The 19,781-nt window shown below is 43.6% G+C and overlaps 1 protein-coding gene across 2 annotated transcripts in view; it reads right to left on the bottom strand.

The window, feature by feature from the left end:
- The window catches only part of efcab11 (EF-hand calcium binding domain 11), a 96,737-nt gene that overhangs the window by 38,004 nt on the left and 38,952 nt on the right, over positions 1-19,781 (bottom strand). For both annotated transcript variants that reach the window (XM_048538293.2, XM_048538294.2), the window contains 2 exons: positions 19,392-19,493; positions 17,428-17,518 (listed from right to left, as the gene is read on the bottom strand). In XM_048538293.2, coding sequence (XP_048394250.1) covers positions 17,428-17,518; positions 19,392-19,493 — 193 coding nt within the window. The remainder of the gene's footprint in view (positions 1-17,427; positions 17,519-19,391; positions 19,494-19,781) is intronic.

Genomic DNA, 19,781 nt, shown 5'->3' with positions numbered 1-19,781 from the left:
TGACATCTCAAAGCATTTTACAACCAATGGGTATCTTTGAAGTATTGTCACTGTTGTAATGCAGGAAATTTGCAAAGAGCAAGTTTTCCCCAAAACAGAATTAATTCTGAGGGATAAATGATAGCCAAGACACTGGGAGGACTCCATTAACACCTTTGAATGTGCCTTTCACATATACTTGAGAGAACAACAGGGCATGGCTCAAAGTCTCAGAGATAATGGGAACTGCAGATGCTGGAGAATCCAAGATAACAATGTGTGAAGCTTGTTGAACACAGCAGGTCAAGCAGCATCTCAGGAGCACAAAAACTGATGTTTCGGGCCTAGACCCTTCATCAGGCTGAAGGGTCTAGGCCCGAAACGTCAGCTTTTGTGCTCCTAAGATGCTGCTTGGCCTGCTGTGTTCATCTAGCTTCACACTTTGTTATCTTGGCTCAAAGTCTCATCTGGCAAATCACACCATCAGTGCAGCACTCCCTCAGTACTGCACTGGGTACGCCTGCCCGGATTTTGCAATCAAATGTCTGGAGTTGAACTTCTGATGGGACAGACAACATATGCCACACACAAAACCTCTTTAAAGGCCTTCTGCTCAACTATGCGCAATGGTTGTTTGATCCATACTTAAGATCTCATAATCTGACCTTTCATTTGAATAGACTAAATAGATTCTACAAAATGTGTTCTAGAAATAATTCAGTTTTCAGATTACCAAGCACAAGCTGTGCACATCACAGAAGGGAGACTCAGCACTGCTGAATCCAAATGATAAAATGGTTTAGACAGAAAACCTGGTGAAAAAAAATCATTTTATTTACTTCAGTGTCACCATAATGAAAATTTACATGTGCAAATATCAAACATTTCTACAGTTTAAGGAAAGAAAGAGGGAGAGGCAGACTTGTAGCATTTTCTCACTCAGACTCTTACAGATTATAAAACCAAGATTGGACTCACCATGTCATTAACATACAGTTCCATGCGCCCCACATTGCCCAATAAAATGTGGTGCCCTGTATATACAGACGGCAGACTTGCATTTTTACAGCATCCTTTGAAGTCAAGAGGCCGCAAAGCACTTTAGAGCCAATGAAATCCATTTGAGGTGCAGCCACTGTTGCAATGTAGGAAGGTGGCAGCCAATTTGCACATCGGAAATACCCACAAGCTTCTAGTTATGTTAAAATGATCGGATAATCAGTTGTGATGTTGATTGATGGTTAAATAATTGCTGGAGAAAAACTCCTCCTGACAGCAGTGGCCATGGGAGCCCTTACATTCATCTGAGAAGGTAGACAGAGTCTCATTTTAACATCTTCTCTGGAAAACAGCATTCCAACACTATAGCATTTCCTTAGTACTGCACTGAGACTTAACCTGGATCTTTTGATCAAGACTCTGGAATGGGGCAAGAACCCAGATTCCTCTGACTCAGCAGCAAGGGTACTGCCATGCTTGGCTGAAAAACATTCACTGAAGTTGGAATTGAATTCTGAAGTTGAGGAATTAATCCATCCATATAAAAGTGATTCAGGTGTCTAACAAAAACACATTTCTCTATTAAATTGTTAAAAATAGGAAGATCGAATATTTCAATATTGTTTTATTCTTTCATTGGACATGGGCATCAATGGCAAGACCAGCATTTCATAGATTCCCTATAGTGCAAAAGCAGGCCATTCAGCCCACTGAGTCCACACTGACATGTGGAGATCATGCTAACTCTACGCTGACAGTCACCGAAAGGTGGAATTGAACCTGGGTTCCTGCCGCTGAGAAGTAGCTGTGCTAGCCACTGTGCCACTCATTTGTGTCTATCTCTAACTGCCCTTTAACTGAATGGCTGAGCAATTTCCAAGAGTAGTTAATAGCAACCCCATTGCTGAGAACCTTAAGTGACATGTAGGCCAGACCAGGTAAGGATGGCATATTTCCTTTCCCATTGAGAATGAGTGATCTAGGTGGGTTTTTACAATAATTGATGACAGTTTCCTGGTTAACTTCACAGAGACCAGGGATTTGAACCAGCATCTCTATAGCATGAGCTTGTGCTACTGCTAGCCCAGTGACATTACCATCTCCACTAGAAGCCAGCGACAGAGACTTCCTTGGCAAAAGAAAATGTCTGCTTCTGCTTCAGCTCTAACTTTTACACCCAAGCCCGTTTACATATACTTTTCCTGTCACAGAGGAATGGCTGTACGTTAAATAACCCAATGCTGCTCTCGTTTGCCACCTTATCAGCAGGCTTGATGAGTGATACCAGGATTACTTGTGCACTTCATGGCAATTTTCAGTAACTGAACATAGCAAGGTAATTTGGAGCTGCAATGTGTTGGCACACAGTCTTGGTTTGTGCCATCCTTTAAACTTTGCTGTGATATTATTTTCCCCTCCCCTCAATTCAGTCACAGATGAGGGCCAGCAAAGCCCTCACCCTGTGAATGAATAAAGAAACAAAAATATGGGCACACACATGCTGGAAAGGCCTACATTACCCATATTTAGCTGCCTCTGAAAAGGTGGTGGTGCCCAGCAGTCACAGAGGTTAGATAAACACACACACACACACGGTACTGTCAGGAATAGGGTTCCAGGATTTTTTTTTTTAAGATTTATATATTTGTCACATGTCCTAACTATAGGAATACACAAGTACGGCGAAAAGTGCACAAAGTTTCCATTCACTGATGCCCACTTAGTTACAAAAACCAGAATTAGAAGATTTAACTCAGCCAAAAGGTAAGCAGTGACAGTGAAGGAACAGCAATCGGTTTCCAAGTCAGGACAATGAGTGGCTTGAAGTGGAACCTGTAGACAATAGACAATAGGTGCTGGAGTAGGCCATTCGGCCCTTCGAGCCAGCACCACCATTCATTATGATCATGGCTGATCATCCACGATCAGTATCCTGTTCCTGCCCTATCCCCACAACCCTTGATTCCACTATCTTTAAGAACTCTATCTATCTCTTCCTTGAAACTATCCAGAGACTTGGTCTCCACTCTCTGCTGGGGCAGAACATTCCATATATCCGCCATTCTCTGGGTGAAGAAGTTTTTCCTCAACTCTGTTCTAAATGGCCTCCCCCTTATTTTTAAACTGCCCTCTGGTTCAGAACTCACCCATCAGCGGAAACATGCTTCCTGCCTCCAGAGTGTCCAATCCCTTAATAATCTTATACGCCTCAATCAGATCCCCTCTCGTCCTTCTAAACTCAAGTGTATACAAGCCCAGTCACTCCAATCTTTCAACATATGATAGTCCCGCCATTCCAGGAATTGACCTCGTGAACCTACGCTGCACTCCCTCAATAGCAAGAATGTCCTCCCTCAAATTGGGAGACCAAAACTGCACAAGTACTCCAGGTGCGGTCTCACCAGGGCCCTGTACAGCTGCAGAAGGACCTCTTTGCTCCTATACTCAATTTCTCTTGTGATGAAGGCCAGCATGCTATTAGCTTCCTTCACTACCTGCTGTACCTGCATGCTTGCTTTCATTGAACGATGTACAAGAACACCCAGATCTCGTCGTGATGGTGGTGGTGTTCCCGTCTATCTGTTGTTCTTGTCCTTCAAGATGGCTATGGTCATAGTTCTGGGTATTACTGTTAAAACAGCCTTGGTGAGTCACTGAAGTGCATCTTGTAGACAGCACAATGATACGAGAGATTATCACAAAACCGGTACAGTCTTGAGACAAATGCTTTGGACTCAGATGAGTTAAGGTTCTGTGTTGTCCACTGTTATACATACATCAAGAGCTTTTATTTTCTTTCACAGGATGTGGGCATCACGCAGTTGTTGCCCATCCCTAGTAAAACTGATTGGCTGTCTGCAATTTCAGGGAGCAATTCAGAGTCAACTCTACATCACTGTGGGACTAGAGCCATATGTAGGCCAGAATCAGGTAAGGACAGGTTTCCTGCCAAAAGGGAATTGGCAACTGTAATGAACTGGAATGGGGGCCAGGTGGACCTCGTTGACTAGGAGATCCTCGATTTGGATTGTTAACCTGGACCAATCAGGGAACCCTGGCTGACAGACAGAAACAGGAGATTCAGAGAGTCTCCTTACTTCTAGGGTCTGACTCTGAGCTGGCTGGTCAGAACCCAAGCTCTGTGAACAAGTAAATAAAGGGGTGACATGGTGATGGGATACCAGCCTCTGTGCAGTTATTTCAACAACCATGTGATAACTGCAACTGGACTTGTTTTTGATTCCAGATTTTTATTCGCTGCATTCAAATTCCACCAAAGGCATTTGGTGGAATTTGAATGCAGCAAATAAAAATCTGGTTCAAAACCAGATCCTCAGAACATCAATCTGGTGCCCTGGATTGCTAATCCAGTAAATTCACTTATAACGATTCTTCCAGGGTGCAATTCAATTAACATGGTTTCAGGATGCTACAGGCAGGAAAAACTTAAATAAGACATTTAATTTGTTGAATTATTGTAATTTACAACTGGTTCATGATTGTTATGTGACCAGATCTGTATGAAGTTCCAACCCCATACCTACACTTGGAATCTTTGCAAGACATCTAGTTGTTTTAAAATTCGTACAAAAACAAAAAGGGGCTGTTCAGTGACGTAACAGGGATATGGGCCAAACGTAAACAAGTGGGACCAGTTAAGTTTGGGAAAACTGGTCTGCATGGACAAGTTGGGCCAAAGGGTGCTGTATGACTCTACCTTCATTAGAATGACTGTAGAGTTTCAAAAAGCAGGCAAGTTATCAATCCTACCTTCAGAAGTAAGATCAGGGACTTGGGAATAAATGTAGGCCTTACCAGTGATCCCCACATCTCACGAGTTATGAGAACCCTCCATCTGATTCTTGGTAAGGATCTCCAGTGTGGTTAGGGGGTTGGGGGTGAGGTGAGGAGGATACTGGATCAGTGAGCCCTGTGATTGCTGCTCACCAGGCACGTACAGCTTTCCAAATACAGCACTGAATAGGACAGCAGCAGAACCAATTAAAAAAACAAACCCACTAAAAAGATAAAAGAGCACAGCTAATTAGAGACCCATTATAGAAGGCCATCAGCCACTCAATGTCAGTTCATTCAGGAACTTGACATTTACAGATGGATCACTTACAAGCCCTTATGTATGGTGGGCTGGGAGGGGTGAGCGGAGAGAAATCTAAGTCAACGAAAAGGTATTTTGCAGGATTTATTGGCTTGCAATGACTAAACATGCCAGCTAAATAACCACAGGGGGAGCAGCAAAGAGGTGTTACAAAGAATACAAAAACAATTTTATTTACCTTTCCATATCAATGTGGAAAACTACATGGCACAGGAGGAGGAGCAGGAAAATGCTGTACCTCAAAATGAAATAACCTTTCCACTGCAAAATGTGCAGTAAACAACACAGTAGGGCAGAGAAACACAGTAAACAAGGTGATGTTAGAATGCAGCTTTAAATATTCACATTTGACTAGAGGTTAGGAGTTTCAGCAGGGTAATGGGAGAATGGAAGCAAGCGTTGGGGACAGTGGTGTTAACAGATGTCACAAGCCATCAGCACACAGGTGGAGAGACGTTTGATACTAATCTCAAAGTATCATTATGAGCAAACAAACGCTATTTTTTTAAAAAAGGTACCTTACAATACTTTCTTTCAACTTACAAACACTTTCTAGGCTTCAGGGAGCACCAGGAGTGTGACTGTATTTGCCCAACAGTACCTCAGTGACAGGCAACTCCCTACAGCAGAACTCTCAAAATCCACTGGTTCATAACCAGATCCATATTCACAAGTCTATAGGACATCTGACTAATTTCAGAAGCACATAGGAATATCTGAAACCAACTTAACTGAAAGGGGATAGGGCTGTGCATGGGTTTGAGTCACAAGAGGATGGGGGATAGAAACACAGAAGACAGGAGCAGGAGGGCATTCGTCCTTTCAAGCCTGCTCTGCCATTCTTCACGGTCATAGCTGATCATCCAATTCAATAGCTTAATCCTGCTTTCTACCCGTCACCTTTGATCCCATTCGCCCCAAGTGCTACGTCTAGTCACCTCTCGAAGACATTCAATGTTTTGGCCGCAACTACTTCTTGTGGTAATGAATTACACAGGCTCACCACTCTGTGGATGAAGAAATGTCTCCTCAGCTCTGTCCTAAACGATCTACTCCAAATCCTCACAGTGACTCCTGGTTTTGGACACACCCACCATTGGGAACATCCTCCCCGCATCTACCCTGTCCAGTCCTGTTAGAATTTTAGAAGTCTGAGATCCCCCCTCATTCACCTGAACTCCAGCAAAAACAATCCCAGTGACTAGTAATAAAGAACCTAATTCTAATGGTATGAAGTCAATGGGTCAAATCTCAAAATGGCAGATTTTAATTCAATAAAATTCTGATATTAAGAGCTGGCCTATTGGTGACCATAGTAACCTCTATCAATTATCGTAGGAACCCATCTAGTTGACCAATGCCCTCTTTGTATTCTTTCATGTCATATGGGCAGCGCAGGCAGTCAGCATTTGTTGCCCATGTATAAACGCCTTTGCTTGCTGGGCTATTTTAGTAGGTGGCTAAGAATCAACCACATTGCTGTGGGTCTGGATTCATATGTAGGCCAGACCAGGTAAGGATGGCAGATTTCCTTCCCTAAAGGACATTACTGAACTCCAGGGATTTTCACAACAATAGATGGTAGCTATTGTCACTGGGATGAGCTTTCAATTTCAGATTTATTCTTGTAATTCAAATTCAGCAAGGTGCCATGGTGGGATTTGAATCCATGTGGCCAGACCATTAGCTCTGGCTCACTGATTGCTAGCCCAGTGACATTACAGTAACACCACCATTTCCTCTTCTAGGTCTTGAATATAATCAATGATGATGTGGAGACAATTGATTAGCAAGGAAGTCAAGGGGAGAGAGATAGCAGGAAGGTCGAAAGGAAGTCACAGTCGTATGAGCTAGAACAGGTTCAAGGGCCCAACTATCCTTCACCTATTCCTATTTCATGTGTTTTCAGCTGCAATCTCACTGACTGGCAGAACAGACTGGAAGCCAGGATACCATGTCTGCATTAATTAGGTGAACCTGAATGTGAACAAGGAAAGCTGACCATACAACAATTCACACAAGGTGGTACCTCAGTTTGTTCTGACCATGGACTTAGTGGTGAGTAAATAGCCAGCTCCTCCATTTCATGATAAGGAAGAGGCCAGAGGAACCCAGATCAGCCTAAACCAGTCCACAGCGAGTCACCTTGGCTCATTTATTTTTGAAGGTTGCATAGTCGCATTTTATGGCTAATTTATAGCCAAATCAGGCACATATGCATGACATCTGAGGTAAAGTTGCTATAGTCCTAACAGGCCATAGGCTGCTCTCCTATTAGTAGAGATGACCGGTGGTGGCTTAAACCTGACAGTCACCACACCTTAGGTGAGGGAAGAGGTTGCAATGGAGACTCCTTCATGGTGACCTCAGATGGTGCAGAAAATGAATTTGCACTGTCGGTGTTACTCCACATTGCAAACAAGTCATCCAGCCAAATGAACAAATGGAGCACACTAGTCTGTAAATGTATGAGCACGACCTAGCTCTTTACTGCAGCGCAGTGTGGTTCATGACCTGCACAACATCTGTAATAGAAACCCTGCTGAACAATCCTCTCCTTAAACAAAGCACTCAATGTTGATCTTGAAGACTATTGCACGGAAAGACTCTACTGTATTATCAATTCATGCACTTATTGGTGAACAGATGGATCAGGTTCTTTTCAAAACAAAACAAAACACCAAACGTTCTTTGCCAATTTAGTTAATGCAACCTGAAGGGTTAAGGAGAGGAGGGGCTTATGCAGTTACCAACAAAACACAGTCATATACAAAAGGCTTTAAACCACTGCAGGCATCACTGAGGAGAGATGACAGCGATGCTGTGTGTATCTGGTTACCACAGCAACAAGCAACAGGGAAAGATGAATCCATTGTACTCATTCAAGTTCCAGACACATGTTCATAAATCTAAATGTGCCAGCTACAGATAAACAGGCGACCAGCTCAGCTCTTCCTGAAGACTCTAAGTGGTCAGACAGTGAATGTTGACAAACAGGCAGGAGAAGAATCAAATCAAAGATTTTGTTTCAATTACTGCAACAAGACGACAAAATAAAAAGTGCATGCCACGGCTGTGTTCTTGCTCTATTGCAGGTGAGCCATGCACCCTGGTTTTTTAAAATCCAGGCTGGAGAGAACACCCTGTCATTTATCACAGGAGCTCAGATCTCCCTTCACTGTAGACCTAACACAGTCCACAGGCTTCTCGATAACCTGCATTAAGCTCTTCAGAAAAATTCTTTGAAGGAAAAGCCACTCTCGTTGATTTTAATCTGCCTTAAGTGCACCCCTGCTCACAAAACAGTAAGATTTTCAAAGGGAAGGGTCAAAATCAGTAATAAATCCTCCAAGGGAATACTACTTAAATTTCATTAAGGGTTTTATTATCATTTGAGTACTTCACTTCAGCTGCAGAGTTAACTGTATCAATGTACACTACACTCCAGAACTCTGACAAAAAAGGAAGCTTTGACTTACTCAGACATAGAGAGAAATGGGAGGGGTAAGAGAGGGAGAGAGACAGAGAGAGAGAGAGAGAGAGACAGACAGACAGACAGACAGACAGACAGACAGAGAGAGAGAGAGAGAGAGAGAGAGAGAGAGAGAGAGAGAGAAAACAGAATAATTTCATTTTTGGTCTGTGGTACACCACAGATACAGAAACATTACATTAAAGATGAAGATGAGACACAATAGCATCTTCTAGTTTTATGAAGGCATTATTTCTTTGATGCAATCTTTAAAAGATACTCAAACCTAACATCTTCAGCTGCTTCAATGACCTTCCCTCCATCATAAGGTCATAAGGCATTTGATAAGGTTCCCCATGGTAGGCTCATTCAGAAGGTCAGGAGGAATGGGATACAGGGGAACTTAGCTGCTTGGACACAGAATTGGCTGGCCAACAGAAGACAGCGAGTGGTAGTAGAAGGAAAATATTCTGCCTGGAAGTCAGTGGTGAGTGGGGTTCCACAGGGCTCTGTCCTTGGGCCTCTACTGTTTGTAATTTTTATTAATGACTTGGATGAGGGGATTGAAGGATGGGTCAGCAAGTTTGCAGACGACACAAAGGTCGGAGGTGTCGTTGACAGTATAGAGGGCTGTTGTAGGCTGCAGCGGGACATTGACAGGATGCAGAGATGGGCAGAGAGGTGGCAGATGGAGTTCAACCTGGATAAATGCGAGGTGATGCATTTTGGAAGGTCGAATTTGAAAGCTGAGTACAGGATTAAGGATAGGATTCTTGGCAGCGTGGAGGAACAGAGGGATCTTGGTGTGCAGATACATAGATCCCTTAAAATGGCCACCCAAGTGGACAGGGTTGTTAAGAAAGCATATGGTGTTTTGGCTTTCATTAACAGGGGGATTGAGTTTAAGAGTCGTGAGATCTTGTTGCAGCTCTATAAAACTTTGGTTAGACCGCACTTGGAATACTGCGTCCAGCTCTGGGCGCCCTATTATAGGAAAGATGTGGATGCTTTGGAAAGGGTTCAGAGGAGGTTTACCAGGATGCTGCCTGGACTGGAGGGCTTATCTTACGAAGAGAGGTTGACTGAGCTCGGTCTCTTTTCATTGGAGAAGAGGGGACCTAATTGAGGTATACAAGATAATGAGAGGCATAGATAGAGTTGATAGCCAGAGACTATTTCCCAGGGCAGAAATGGCTAGCACGAGGGGTCATAGTTTTAAGCTGGTTGGTGGAAAGTATAGAGGGGATGTCAGAGGCAGGTTCTTTACGCAGAGAGTTGTGAGAGCATGGAATGCGTTGCCAGCAGCAGTTGTGGAAGCAAGGTCATTGGGGTCATTTAAGAGACTGTTGGACATGTATATGGTCACAGAAATTTGAGGGTGCATACATGAGGATCAATGGTCGGCACAACATTGTGGGCTGAAGGGCCTGTTCTGTGCTGTACTGTTCTATGTTCTATGTTCTATGTTCTAAGTGGGGACGTTCACTGATGATTGCACAATATTCAGTACCATTTGTGACTCCTCGGATACTGAAGCAGTTTGTGTCCAAATACGATATGATCTAGACAATATTCAGACTTGGGCTGATCAGTGGCAAATAATATTTGGAGCACACGTATGCCAGACTACGACCGATGACTACTACCCCCTTGACATTCAATGGTGTTACCATCACTGAAACCCCCACTTTCAACATCCTGAGTGTTATCATTGACCAGGAACTGAACTAGACTAGCCACATAAACACAGTGGCTACAACAGCAGGGAAGAGACTAGGAATACTGCAGCGAGTAACTCACCACCTTACTCACCAAAGCCTGTCCACTATCTACAAAGCACAAATCAGGAATGTGATTGAATACTCCTCCAACAACACTCAAGAAGCTTGGTACTATTCAGGAGAAAGCAGCCTGCTTGATTGGTGCTAAATCCACAAACACCTACTCCCTCCACCAATGCCACTCAACACTATCCACAAGGTGCATTGCAGAAATTCACCCCAAAGATCCTCATCAGCACCTTCCAAACCCACAACCACTTCTATCTAGAAGGACAAGGGCAACAGATATATGGGAACACCGCCACTTGCAAGCTTCCCTTCAAGCCACTCACCATCCGAACTTGGAACTATATCACAGTTCCTTCAGTGTTGCTGGGCCAAATCCTGGAAATCCATCCCCAAATATCAACCCACAGCACCTGGTCTGCAGCAGTTCAAGAAGGCAACTCACTACCACCTCCTCAACATCAACTAGGAACAGGCAATAAATGCTAACCAGCCAACAATACCCATGTTCCACAAATGAATAAAAGCAAGGACATGCATCTTATGCAATTCAATCTAAGGGGACCCGTAACCAATCACTACATCATTATCACTGTTCTTTAACTTTTAAAATGTTATTCCAAGGGAAGCAGGCATCACTTACAAGTCCATCTACCCTTAACTGCCTTAGAACTGTATGGCTTGCTCAGCCTTTTCACAGGGTAGTTAACAGCCAATCACATTGCTGAAATGCCTGGATATTAGTGAACCAGATGGGGTTTTACAACAGTCATCGCTTCATTGTCACCATCACAGACATGAGCTTTCAGTTCCAGATTTATTAATATAGATGCCACTAGCTGTCACCATGGGATTTGAACAACTGTCTCCAGGACGTTAGCCTGGGTTCTAGATTACTAGTCTCGTGATGCAATCACAACACCACCTCTGCAGTTTTTGTTTTTATTGTTGAACCAGTAGTGTCTCTGCCACAGATCAGTTTGTTCTAGTTGTTTGGATGAACAAAGGAGATCTGCTAATTAAAAGAAAAATGCTCAGGATGCTAGAAATCTGAATTTTAAAAAAAGACTCCTATCAGACTTGAAACATTAAACGTTTCTCTCTCCACTGAAGCTGCCAGACCTGCAGAGTTTCTCCAACACTGTTTATAAAATCTACAACTTGTTCCTCTTCCCTTTCAAAAAGGTGACAACATGAAATTAGAAGTTCTAGCAAGCCTAGAAAGCGTTTCCTTCACCCTCGCTGAAACCTGTCCAACCCACACATGATTCCAGTTTACCCTGGCTGTCAACTCCCTTCAAAAATACTCCAACCTCCAGCTGGGTGTCTGGAACCACATCATTCTTTATATTCCACACTAACCAACAATGCACATTAAAGATAGCAACAAGTCACTTAATCCCTTGGACTTCTTCCACAATTTAACAGAATGTGACTGATCTCTATCTCAACTCAATTTACCCTTCTGGATTCCACACTATCCTCTCCAAGTTAGGTACCTTTTCCTTCGCTGTCACGTTGCTGCTACTCAAGAAGGTGGTCCCATCACCTCCAACTCAGCACAAATAGGATGGGGCTGTATCATTGAGGACACATTCAAACATTGGAACAACAGATCCATCAATATGCTGACTGTCTGAACAGGCTCAAGGGGTTGAAAAATCTACTCCTAGCAACCTGGTTCCCAGGGCAGACACCAGGCAGAGGAATCTGCTTCTTCCCAGGTGATTCCCATTTCCAGCACATTACCTTACTTCCCTCAACTCTGGACTCTTGTGGTGCAGTGACACTGTCCTTGCCTCAGAGCCAGTTCTCACGTTCTAAAACACAGCAAAACACAGTCTTCATCTATTTCCCCAACACCAACACTTCACAGAAATTCAAAATCCACCGACATTATCCCTTGCTCTTACATTTTTTAAGTTCAACTAAATTGGTTCTTAGTACTGTGAAGTCTTCTTACATAAATACTCACCACTATTTTTTATTCATTTAACAGGACGAGGGCATTGCTGGCCAGACAGCATTTATTGTCCATCCCTAATTGCCCAGAGGGCAGTTCAGAGTCAACCACATTGCTGTGGGTCTGAGAGCTACATGTAGGCCAGACCAGATAAGGTTGGCAATTTCCTTCCCTAAAGGACATTAGTGAACCAGATGTGTTTTTCCCAACAATCGGCAATGGATTCACGGTCATCATTAGATTCTTAATTCCAGATATTTTATTGAATTCAAATTCCACTATCTGCCACAGCAGGATTCGAACTGGGTCTCCAGAATTTGGACCTCTGGATTAACAATCCAGCAATAATACCACTAGGCCATCATCTCCCCATAAACTGAGGGTCTAGTCTTTCACAGGCTGTAAATAATCAGCAGGTTTCTAACCAAATATTTACATAGTGTGCAAGTTACTTCATCTAACTTTATTCTATGGTAACGTGTTGTCCAACTATTCTATACTCCTTTCTAGGACGGAAAATACATTGTGCTTTTGATGCTGGCACAAGTGTCCAAACTGCTCAAATATTCCACCTTCTGGGATTTTAAACCAAAGTATCCTAACCAAAATTAATCCTTGATGATCCTAAACAATAAAATGGTCATGGCCTTCAATGCTGACTACTCCCTGTCTTAAACCCGACAAAGTGACAACAGTCTCCCATAAACATTTTGGGGTTCCTTGCTCCCAGGCACATGCAGGATTAGGTCATATGAACAACTGACTAGTCATTTCTTCAACCCTTCACAAAAATATCAAACGGTCAGATACCACCAGATTGAAATCTGTACTCTAAAAATGGCACACATATTCACAATAATATCAGATATCTTTCCTCACAATACATGTCATAGATATCGAGGGATGTGGGGACAATGCAGGAAAATGGCACTGAGGTAGATCACCTGCTGTAGTGGAGCAGGCTCAAGGGGATAAAATTCTCATTGTTTGCATGTATTTCCAATAGAGGGGATGGGAACTTTGTAGGCACCCTACCAAACCTTTCCACCTTTAAACACTTTGATCAAATCATCCCCTTGGACTCTGGCCGGCTTGGCGGGGGGGGGGGGGGGGGGGGGGGTGCAGTTAAAATCTTACACGGCCAGTTACCGTAAGTCTAGATTTCCAAGCTAAACACATACAAGGTAGGAACAGTCAGCAGCTTTTGTCTATCCTCAATAAACAGTATCCCTGTGAATAGCCAGAGGAAAATCAAGTGGACTAAATTAATCTGCACAAACATAGGAGAGAGAATAAACTGATTTGAAACTTACTGCAAGTTTCCCAGACTGACAACAAATGTCTTCATTCATCTGAACATGTTTGAAAAGGATGCCATTGATCATATGGGTTGCACTACTGGAGCAGGAATATGGAACATGTTTGAGTCATACTAAATATTTATTTAAAAACAAACTTAGTGTTAGTACAGTGAAAGCAAACCAGGAATGGGAGGTTGAATTTGTCCTTTTTTCCGCTCAGTTCTACAGGAACCACAGCAAAATAATAGCATGGAAATTGGGTTATTCCCAAGAATGGAATTTGAATGTTGATGCACTAATGATGCAGAAAAACAGGGATCCTTCTTTTTCTTTAATGAAGGGAAGTTGAGGAGACCTGAGCAAAGATACCAAAGTCACATCTTAAGTCCTCCGTTTGGTCTAGAAGAGATTTTGGAGTTGATCTATGTTACACTGTCTAGAAATTAAATATGGTTTGAATAAAGTCACACACAAGATATTCAGGGTGTCAACTCAGATAATCAGCCGCAAGGTAAAATCTACACAGCGTGTTATCATTTTTGGTGTAATGAGGGATAATAGATAAATTTCATTACAAAAACAATTCATTCATGTATTTCATGTAAAATAGATTTGTTTGCCAATTCACAATTGGCCTCTCTCATTGCTCGAGTGCTCCACCCCCTGGGGGGATGGGAGATCTGCACACAAGGGCAATTCCTGCAGTTGAGAATCCAACACTTTTGTAAGGTTGAGTATCTCACTGTCGTGGCTTCATACTGCCGCTAAGCTAAATATCATACACTGAAGGGAAACTCGGCTGCATGGTCTGCTCAAGAGAATATGAAGTGCAAAATCCAAAGTTTACCAGTTGAAGAATGGCAAGGTATTCTTTGAAGACACTCAAATTGGATCCCTTTGCCTGCTGATTACTCAAATTTTTTTTTGTCAGCCAAAAAGTCTGTCAACCAGAGAGATAGTAACACAGATATTGAAGATACCCTTGTTTGGAGCAATGCTTTAATGAAAAGGTCCCAGCAAATATTGTGCTTGATGAACTGCAGGTCTTTGTTTCTCATCATTTCTCGAATTTAAAACAGTCTTCCATAATTTGCAATTCCTTCCATAACCTCATTTCTCCACATCCCTATAAATCCCAACAATCCATTTATAATCAAACTCCACATTCCTCCAATTTGGCTTCTAGCAATCCCCAATTTTCTTAATTGGTGGCTGTGCCGTCAGCGCTGGAAATTCTAAACCTCTCTGCTTTCTCTTCCTTCAAGATGCTCCCCTTACAATCCACTTCTTTCACTGTTGCTTTTGTTCACCTATCCTAGGTACCCAACCTCTGGCCCAGTGTTCAATTCTGTTCAATAATGCAATGCCTTGGGAAACTTCAATTCATTCAATTCAAAACTCAAGTTTTGTCGCCCCACGCTTACTGAAACTAGAAAGTAGACACTGCCCTTGTCAGTAGAGCGAAGACAACAAACCCACAAAATTAGATATTTGGGGGCTCCATCTTACAGTCTGCAAGGGCCGAGTTTGTTCTTTGACTGTGTGGAGTGGGGATGCCCAGTTCACTTTTACACAAAGCATGATTGCAGCAGACCCTAATCTGTTACACCAATCCAGTGTGGAGACAGCAAGGGAGGAACCCAACATGTGCACAGGACAGGACTATATCAGCCATTGAATTGGTCAGTTGGTCACAGCTTCAAAGAAAAATCACCAGACTTGATACCGTTTCTTTCTCCACAGATGCTGGCAAATCTGCTGTTTTTCTCCAGCAGATAGTAGGAACTGCAGATGCTGGAGAATCTGAGATAACAAGGTGCAGAGCTGGATGAACACAGCAGGCCAAGCAGCATCAGAGGAGCAGGAAGGCTGACATTTCGGGCCTAGACTCTTCTTCATTGTTCAAAATGAACAAAATGATCTGAAGGAAGGTACAGACGACACTAAGATTGGTGGAGTAGCAGATAGAGAAGGGGCTTGTCAGAAAATGCAGCAGAATACTGACAGACTGGAGAGTTGGACAGAGAAATGGCAAATGGAGTTCAATCCAGGCAAATGCGAGGTGATGCATTTTGGAAGATCCAATTCAAGAGCAAACTATACAGTAAATGGAAAAGCCCTGGGGAAAATTGATGTACAGAGAGATCTGTGCGCTCAGGTCCATTGTACCCTGAAGGTGGCAACGCAGGTCGATAGAGTGGTCAAGGCAGCATCCGGCATGCTTTCCTTCATTGAATGGGGTACTGAGTACAAGAGTTGGCAGGTCACGTTACAGTTGTGCAAGACTTTGGTTCGACCATATTTGGAGTACTGTGTACAGTTCTGGTCACCACATTACCAAAAGGATGTGGATGCTTTGGAGAGGGTGCAGAGGAGGTTCTCCAGGATGTTGCCTGGTATGGAGGGCACTAGCTATGAAGAGAGGTTGAGTAGATTGGGATTACTTACATTAAAAAGATGGAAGTTGAGGGAGGACCTGATTAAGGTCTACAAAATCATGAGGGGTATAGACAGGGTGGATAGCAAGAAGCTTTTTCCCCCCCAGAGTGGGGGACTCAATTACTAGGGGTCACGAGTTCAAGGTGAGAGGGGAAAAGTTTAAGGGAGATATGCGTGGAAAGTTCTTTATGCAGAGGGTGGTGGGTGCCTGGAACGTGTTGCCAGCGGAGGTGGTAGAGGTGGGCACGATAGCGTCATTTAAGATGTATCTAGACAGATACATGAATGGGCAGGGAGCAGAGGGATACAGATCCTTGGAAAATAGGCGACAGGTTTAGATAGAAGATCTGGATCGGCACAGGTTTGGAGGGCCGAAGGGCCTGTTCCTGTGCTGTAATTTTCTTTGTTCAGATTTTCAGCATCTGTAGTGCTCTGCTGATACATTAAAGGTTGATTTGATTCATTTCATGATACAACAGGAAAGGGGCTAGGCCTATGTCGTTTGGATTAGAGAAGACAACAGTGGTGATCTGTGGGGCCCAGAAGGCCATTTGACCCACCTGAAATATACTAGAGTTTACAACTCAAAGTCCACTTCCCAGTTTACTTAGTTACACCTTCAGTGCCAAAGCCCTAAACTCTGCAATTCCCTCCCGAAATCTGCACCTCCCTACTTCGCGAGGAAGGTTTAGAATCTAGGTATTTAACAAAACCTTGCTGGAAGGATATTAAAAATTATTAAAGTGTTTTGTTTGTCTGGGTACTGACAGAGGTTTTCCAATGTTGGAGGAAGGGCAAAAGATGAGTATACTGATGTGGCAGGAAGAAACCCAAGAGGGAATTCAGAAGAAGCCTCTTTATCCAGACAGCAGAAAAGATGTGGGACTGACTGACATGGACAACAGTGACGCATTCAAGGGGAGGCTGGAAAAACCAGAAGAGATGGAAGCATGTGTTGATAATGAGATGAAGTCAGATGGGAGGAGGATTGGGCCAAGTATCAGTGTTGGCCTGCACTGGTTGGGTGAAATGGCCTGATTCTGTGCTGCTTGTTCTATGTAATTCTCAAGATTTGGAGGGGTGGTGACTTCAGACCTATGGTCCCCAGAGCTCCAGCGGTTTGTCTGGGCGCTGTCACATACTCATTGATTGACATTGATTAGTTAATATCAACATTACTAATATAATATGTTGTTATGAGGAAAGTAGAAAGTAAAACGGACTGGTCTTTGCTGTCCGATGTCCAGCGTTTCCTGTCTCCAAGCAAGAGACAGACTTTTGACAGGAACTTGTCAGGACAACAAACCCAAGGATTAGCCCGTTCCAAGCCAAAAAATTGTGTATCTTTATTATTTTGTCAAACGACTTACCTGAAAGCTTCAGCCACAGTTTGCTCTGGCAGATGGGGTGTAACATTCGCAAATGCCCTCTTAAAATCATCCAAAGTCAGAAAAGCACGACCTGACAGCAAGATTTTGAAAAGGAAGCACAAGCAAACATGTTACATCTCTATGCAATAAAAAACTGTTTCAAATCTTCTGAAGGTACAGTGAAATGCTACTAGCAGTTCAGTGAAAAGCAGTCAGCAAAATTTGATATTGATACACCAGGAGACATTAAGACAGATAGCCAATGATTTGGTTAAATACCTGGGTTATAAATATTTCTCGTGAGATAGTGAGGTGCACATTCAGGGAGGGAATTGTACAGTTTAGGGCTTTGACTCTAAATGTGTGATGAAGTAAACTGTGAAGTGGACTTAGTGTTGTAAACTCTGGTATAGTTCAGGTGGGTCAAATGGCCTATTTCTGTACTGTAATTACGCCGTATTTATCTGCATCCTTATTTTGAAGGTTAGTTTTGACATGGTACAGAAAATTGTCTAGCGCAACAGGGTCTGGAGGAGACCATTCATTCATCCAAACAAGTCTGCAACAACTCTTTCAAAGAGTAATTGAGGTTGTCCAAGACATCCTACCTTTCCCTCTATCCCAGCATAATTAAAAGAATTCTTGCTAATCTGCTCAAATCAGCCCCTCTGGTTATCGATTCTTTACCTAATGGAAACAGTCCCTTTGTATCAATCCAAGCCCTTCGTGATGTAAAACAACTCCATCAAAACTTCTCAGCTCACTGAAGGAAAATACAGAGTACAAAGCCAGTCATTTGCCATTCTATCAACTGCCTTCAGACACAATGTAGTCATAGCTTTGATCCAAGACACCATTCAGTGGCAATGAGCTGCCTCTTAAACAGACTCTTGCCTGAAACTAAATTGCTTTGGGCAGCTACAGCACAGATTGAGACAGGAGACCCTCACCAAGGATATATTTCCCTCCCTGTCCTCATCTGCCTTCTGGAGGGACCGCGCTCTGTGACTCCCTCGTCTGCTCCACACTCCTCACTAGCCCCACCATCCCTGGCACATTTCCCTGCAACCACAGGAAGTGCTACACCTTCCCCTACATCTACCCCCGCACCTCCTTCCAGGCCCCAAGAAAACCTTCCACATTAAACAGATGTCCACCTGCATATCTGCTAATGCGTTATATTGTATCCGCTGTTCCAGATGTGGCCTCCCCTACATCAGGGAAACCAAGCAGAGGCTTGGGGACCGTTTTGTGGAACACCTACACTTGGTTCATGATAAGCGGCAATGCCTCCCAGTCGTGAACCACTTCAACTCCCCCTCCCACTCCTTGGATGACATGCCCATCCTGGGCCTCCTCCAGTGCCACAACGATGTCACCCGAAGGCTGGAGGAACAGCTCCTCATTTTCTGCCTTGGAACCCTGCAGCCCAATGGACTCAATGTGGACTTCACAAGCTTCACCTTGCCCCCGACCTCATCCCAAGACCAGCCCATTTCGTCCCCACCTCCCTGGATAATCCAATTTTCTCCCACCTATCCGCTTCTCCCACCTCACTGACCAACCCCCGCCCCCACTTCCTACCTATTAGCCTCATCTCTGCCTCTGTAACCTGTCCGTCTTCCCTCCCACTTACCCACCCCTCCCTCCTCACTGACTAACCCCCAACCTACACTCACCATTATACAGTCCATCCCTGCCTCCTTGACCTGTCCGTCTTCTCTCCAGCTATCTGCTCCTCTATCCACCTTCTATCATCGCCTCTCCCTCTCTATTTATTTCAGAGCCCCCTTCCCCTCCGCCATTTCTGAAGAAGGATGTTGAGGTTGAAGAAGGGTCCAGGCCTGAAATGTCAGCTTTCCTGCTCCTCTGGTGCTGCCTGGTTTGCTGTGTTCATCCAGCTCTACACCTTGTTATCTTATACTACACAGATTGTCAGCTTGTGACAAGGTGGTAAAACCTACAGCGTGCGTCAAATGCCAAGAAGATCTGCCGTATCTCGTCATAGCGATCTTGGGCTGCCAACTTCCTGCTCATCAGAGTCGTGAACTGTTCGATGGATAGGCCTAGAAATGGGGTGGTACGTGAGAAATTAGTGTCACGTCTGAAACAGAAAACAGAATAGGCTAATTGGCCCTTTGAGCCTGCTCCACCTTACAGTATGATCATGGCTTACTTTACAACTCAGTTTCCTGCTCCCGCTTTCTCCTCACAACATTACTCCTAACAACTCTAACTTCTTGAAAACATTCAATGCTTTGGTCTCAACTGCTTTCTGTGGTAGTGAATTCCACAAGCTCATTACTGTGTGGGTGAAGAAATTTCTCCATCTCTGTCCTAAATGGCCTACCCCA

This window comes from Stegostoma tigrinum, chromosome 10 (genome assembly GCF_030684315.1).
Source record: "Stegostoma tigrinum isolate sSteTig4 chromosome 10, sSteTig4.hap1, whole genome shotgun sequence".
NCBI lineage: Eukaryota > Metazoa > Chordata > Chondrichthyes > Orectolobiformes > Stegostomatidae > Stegostoma > Stegostoma tigrinum.
Note: the sequence above shows the minus strand (reverse complement) of the source record. Positions and strands in the feature narration are given on the sequence as shown.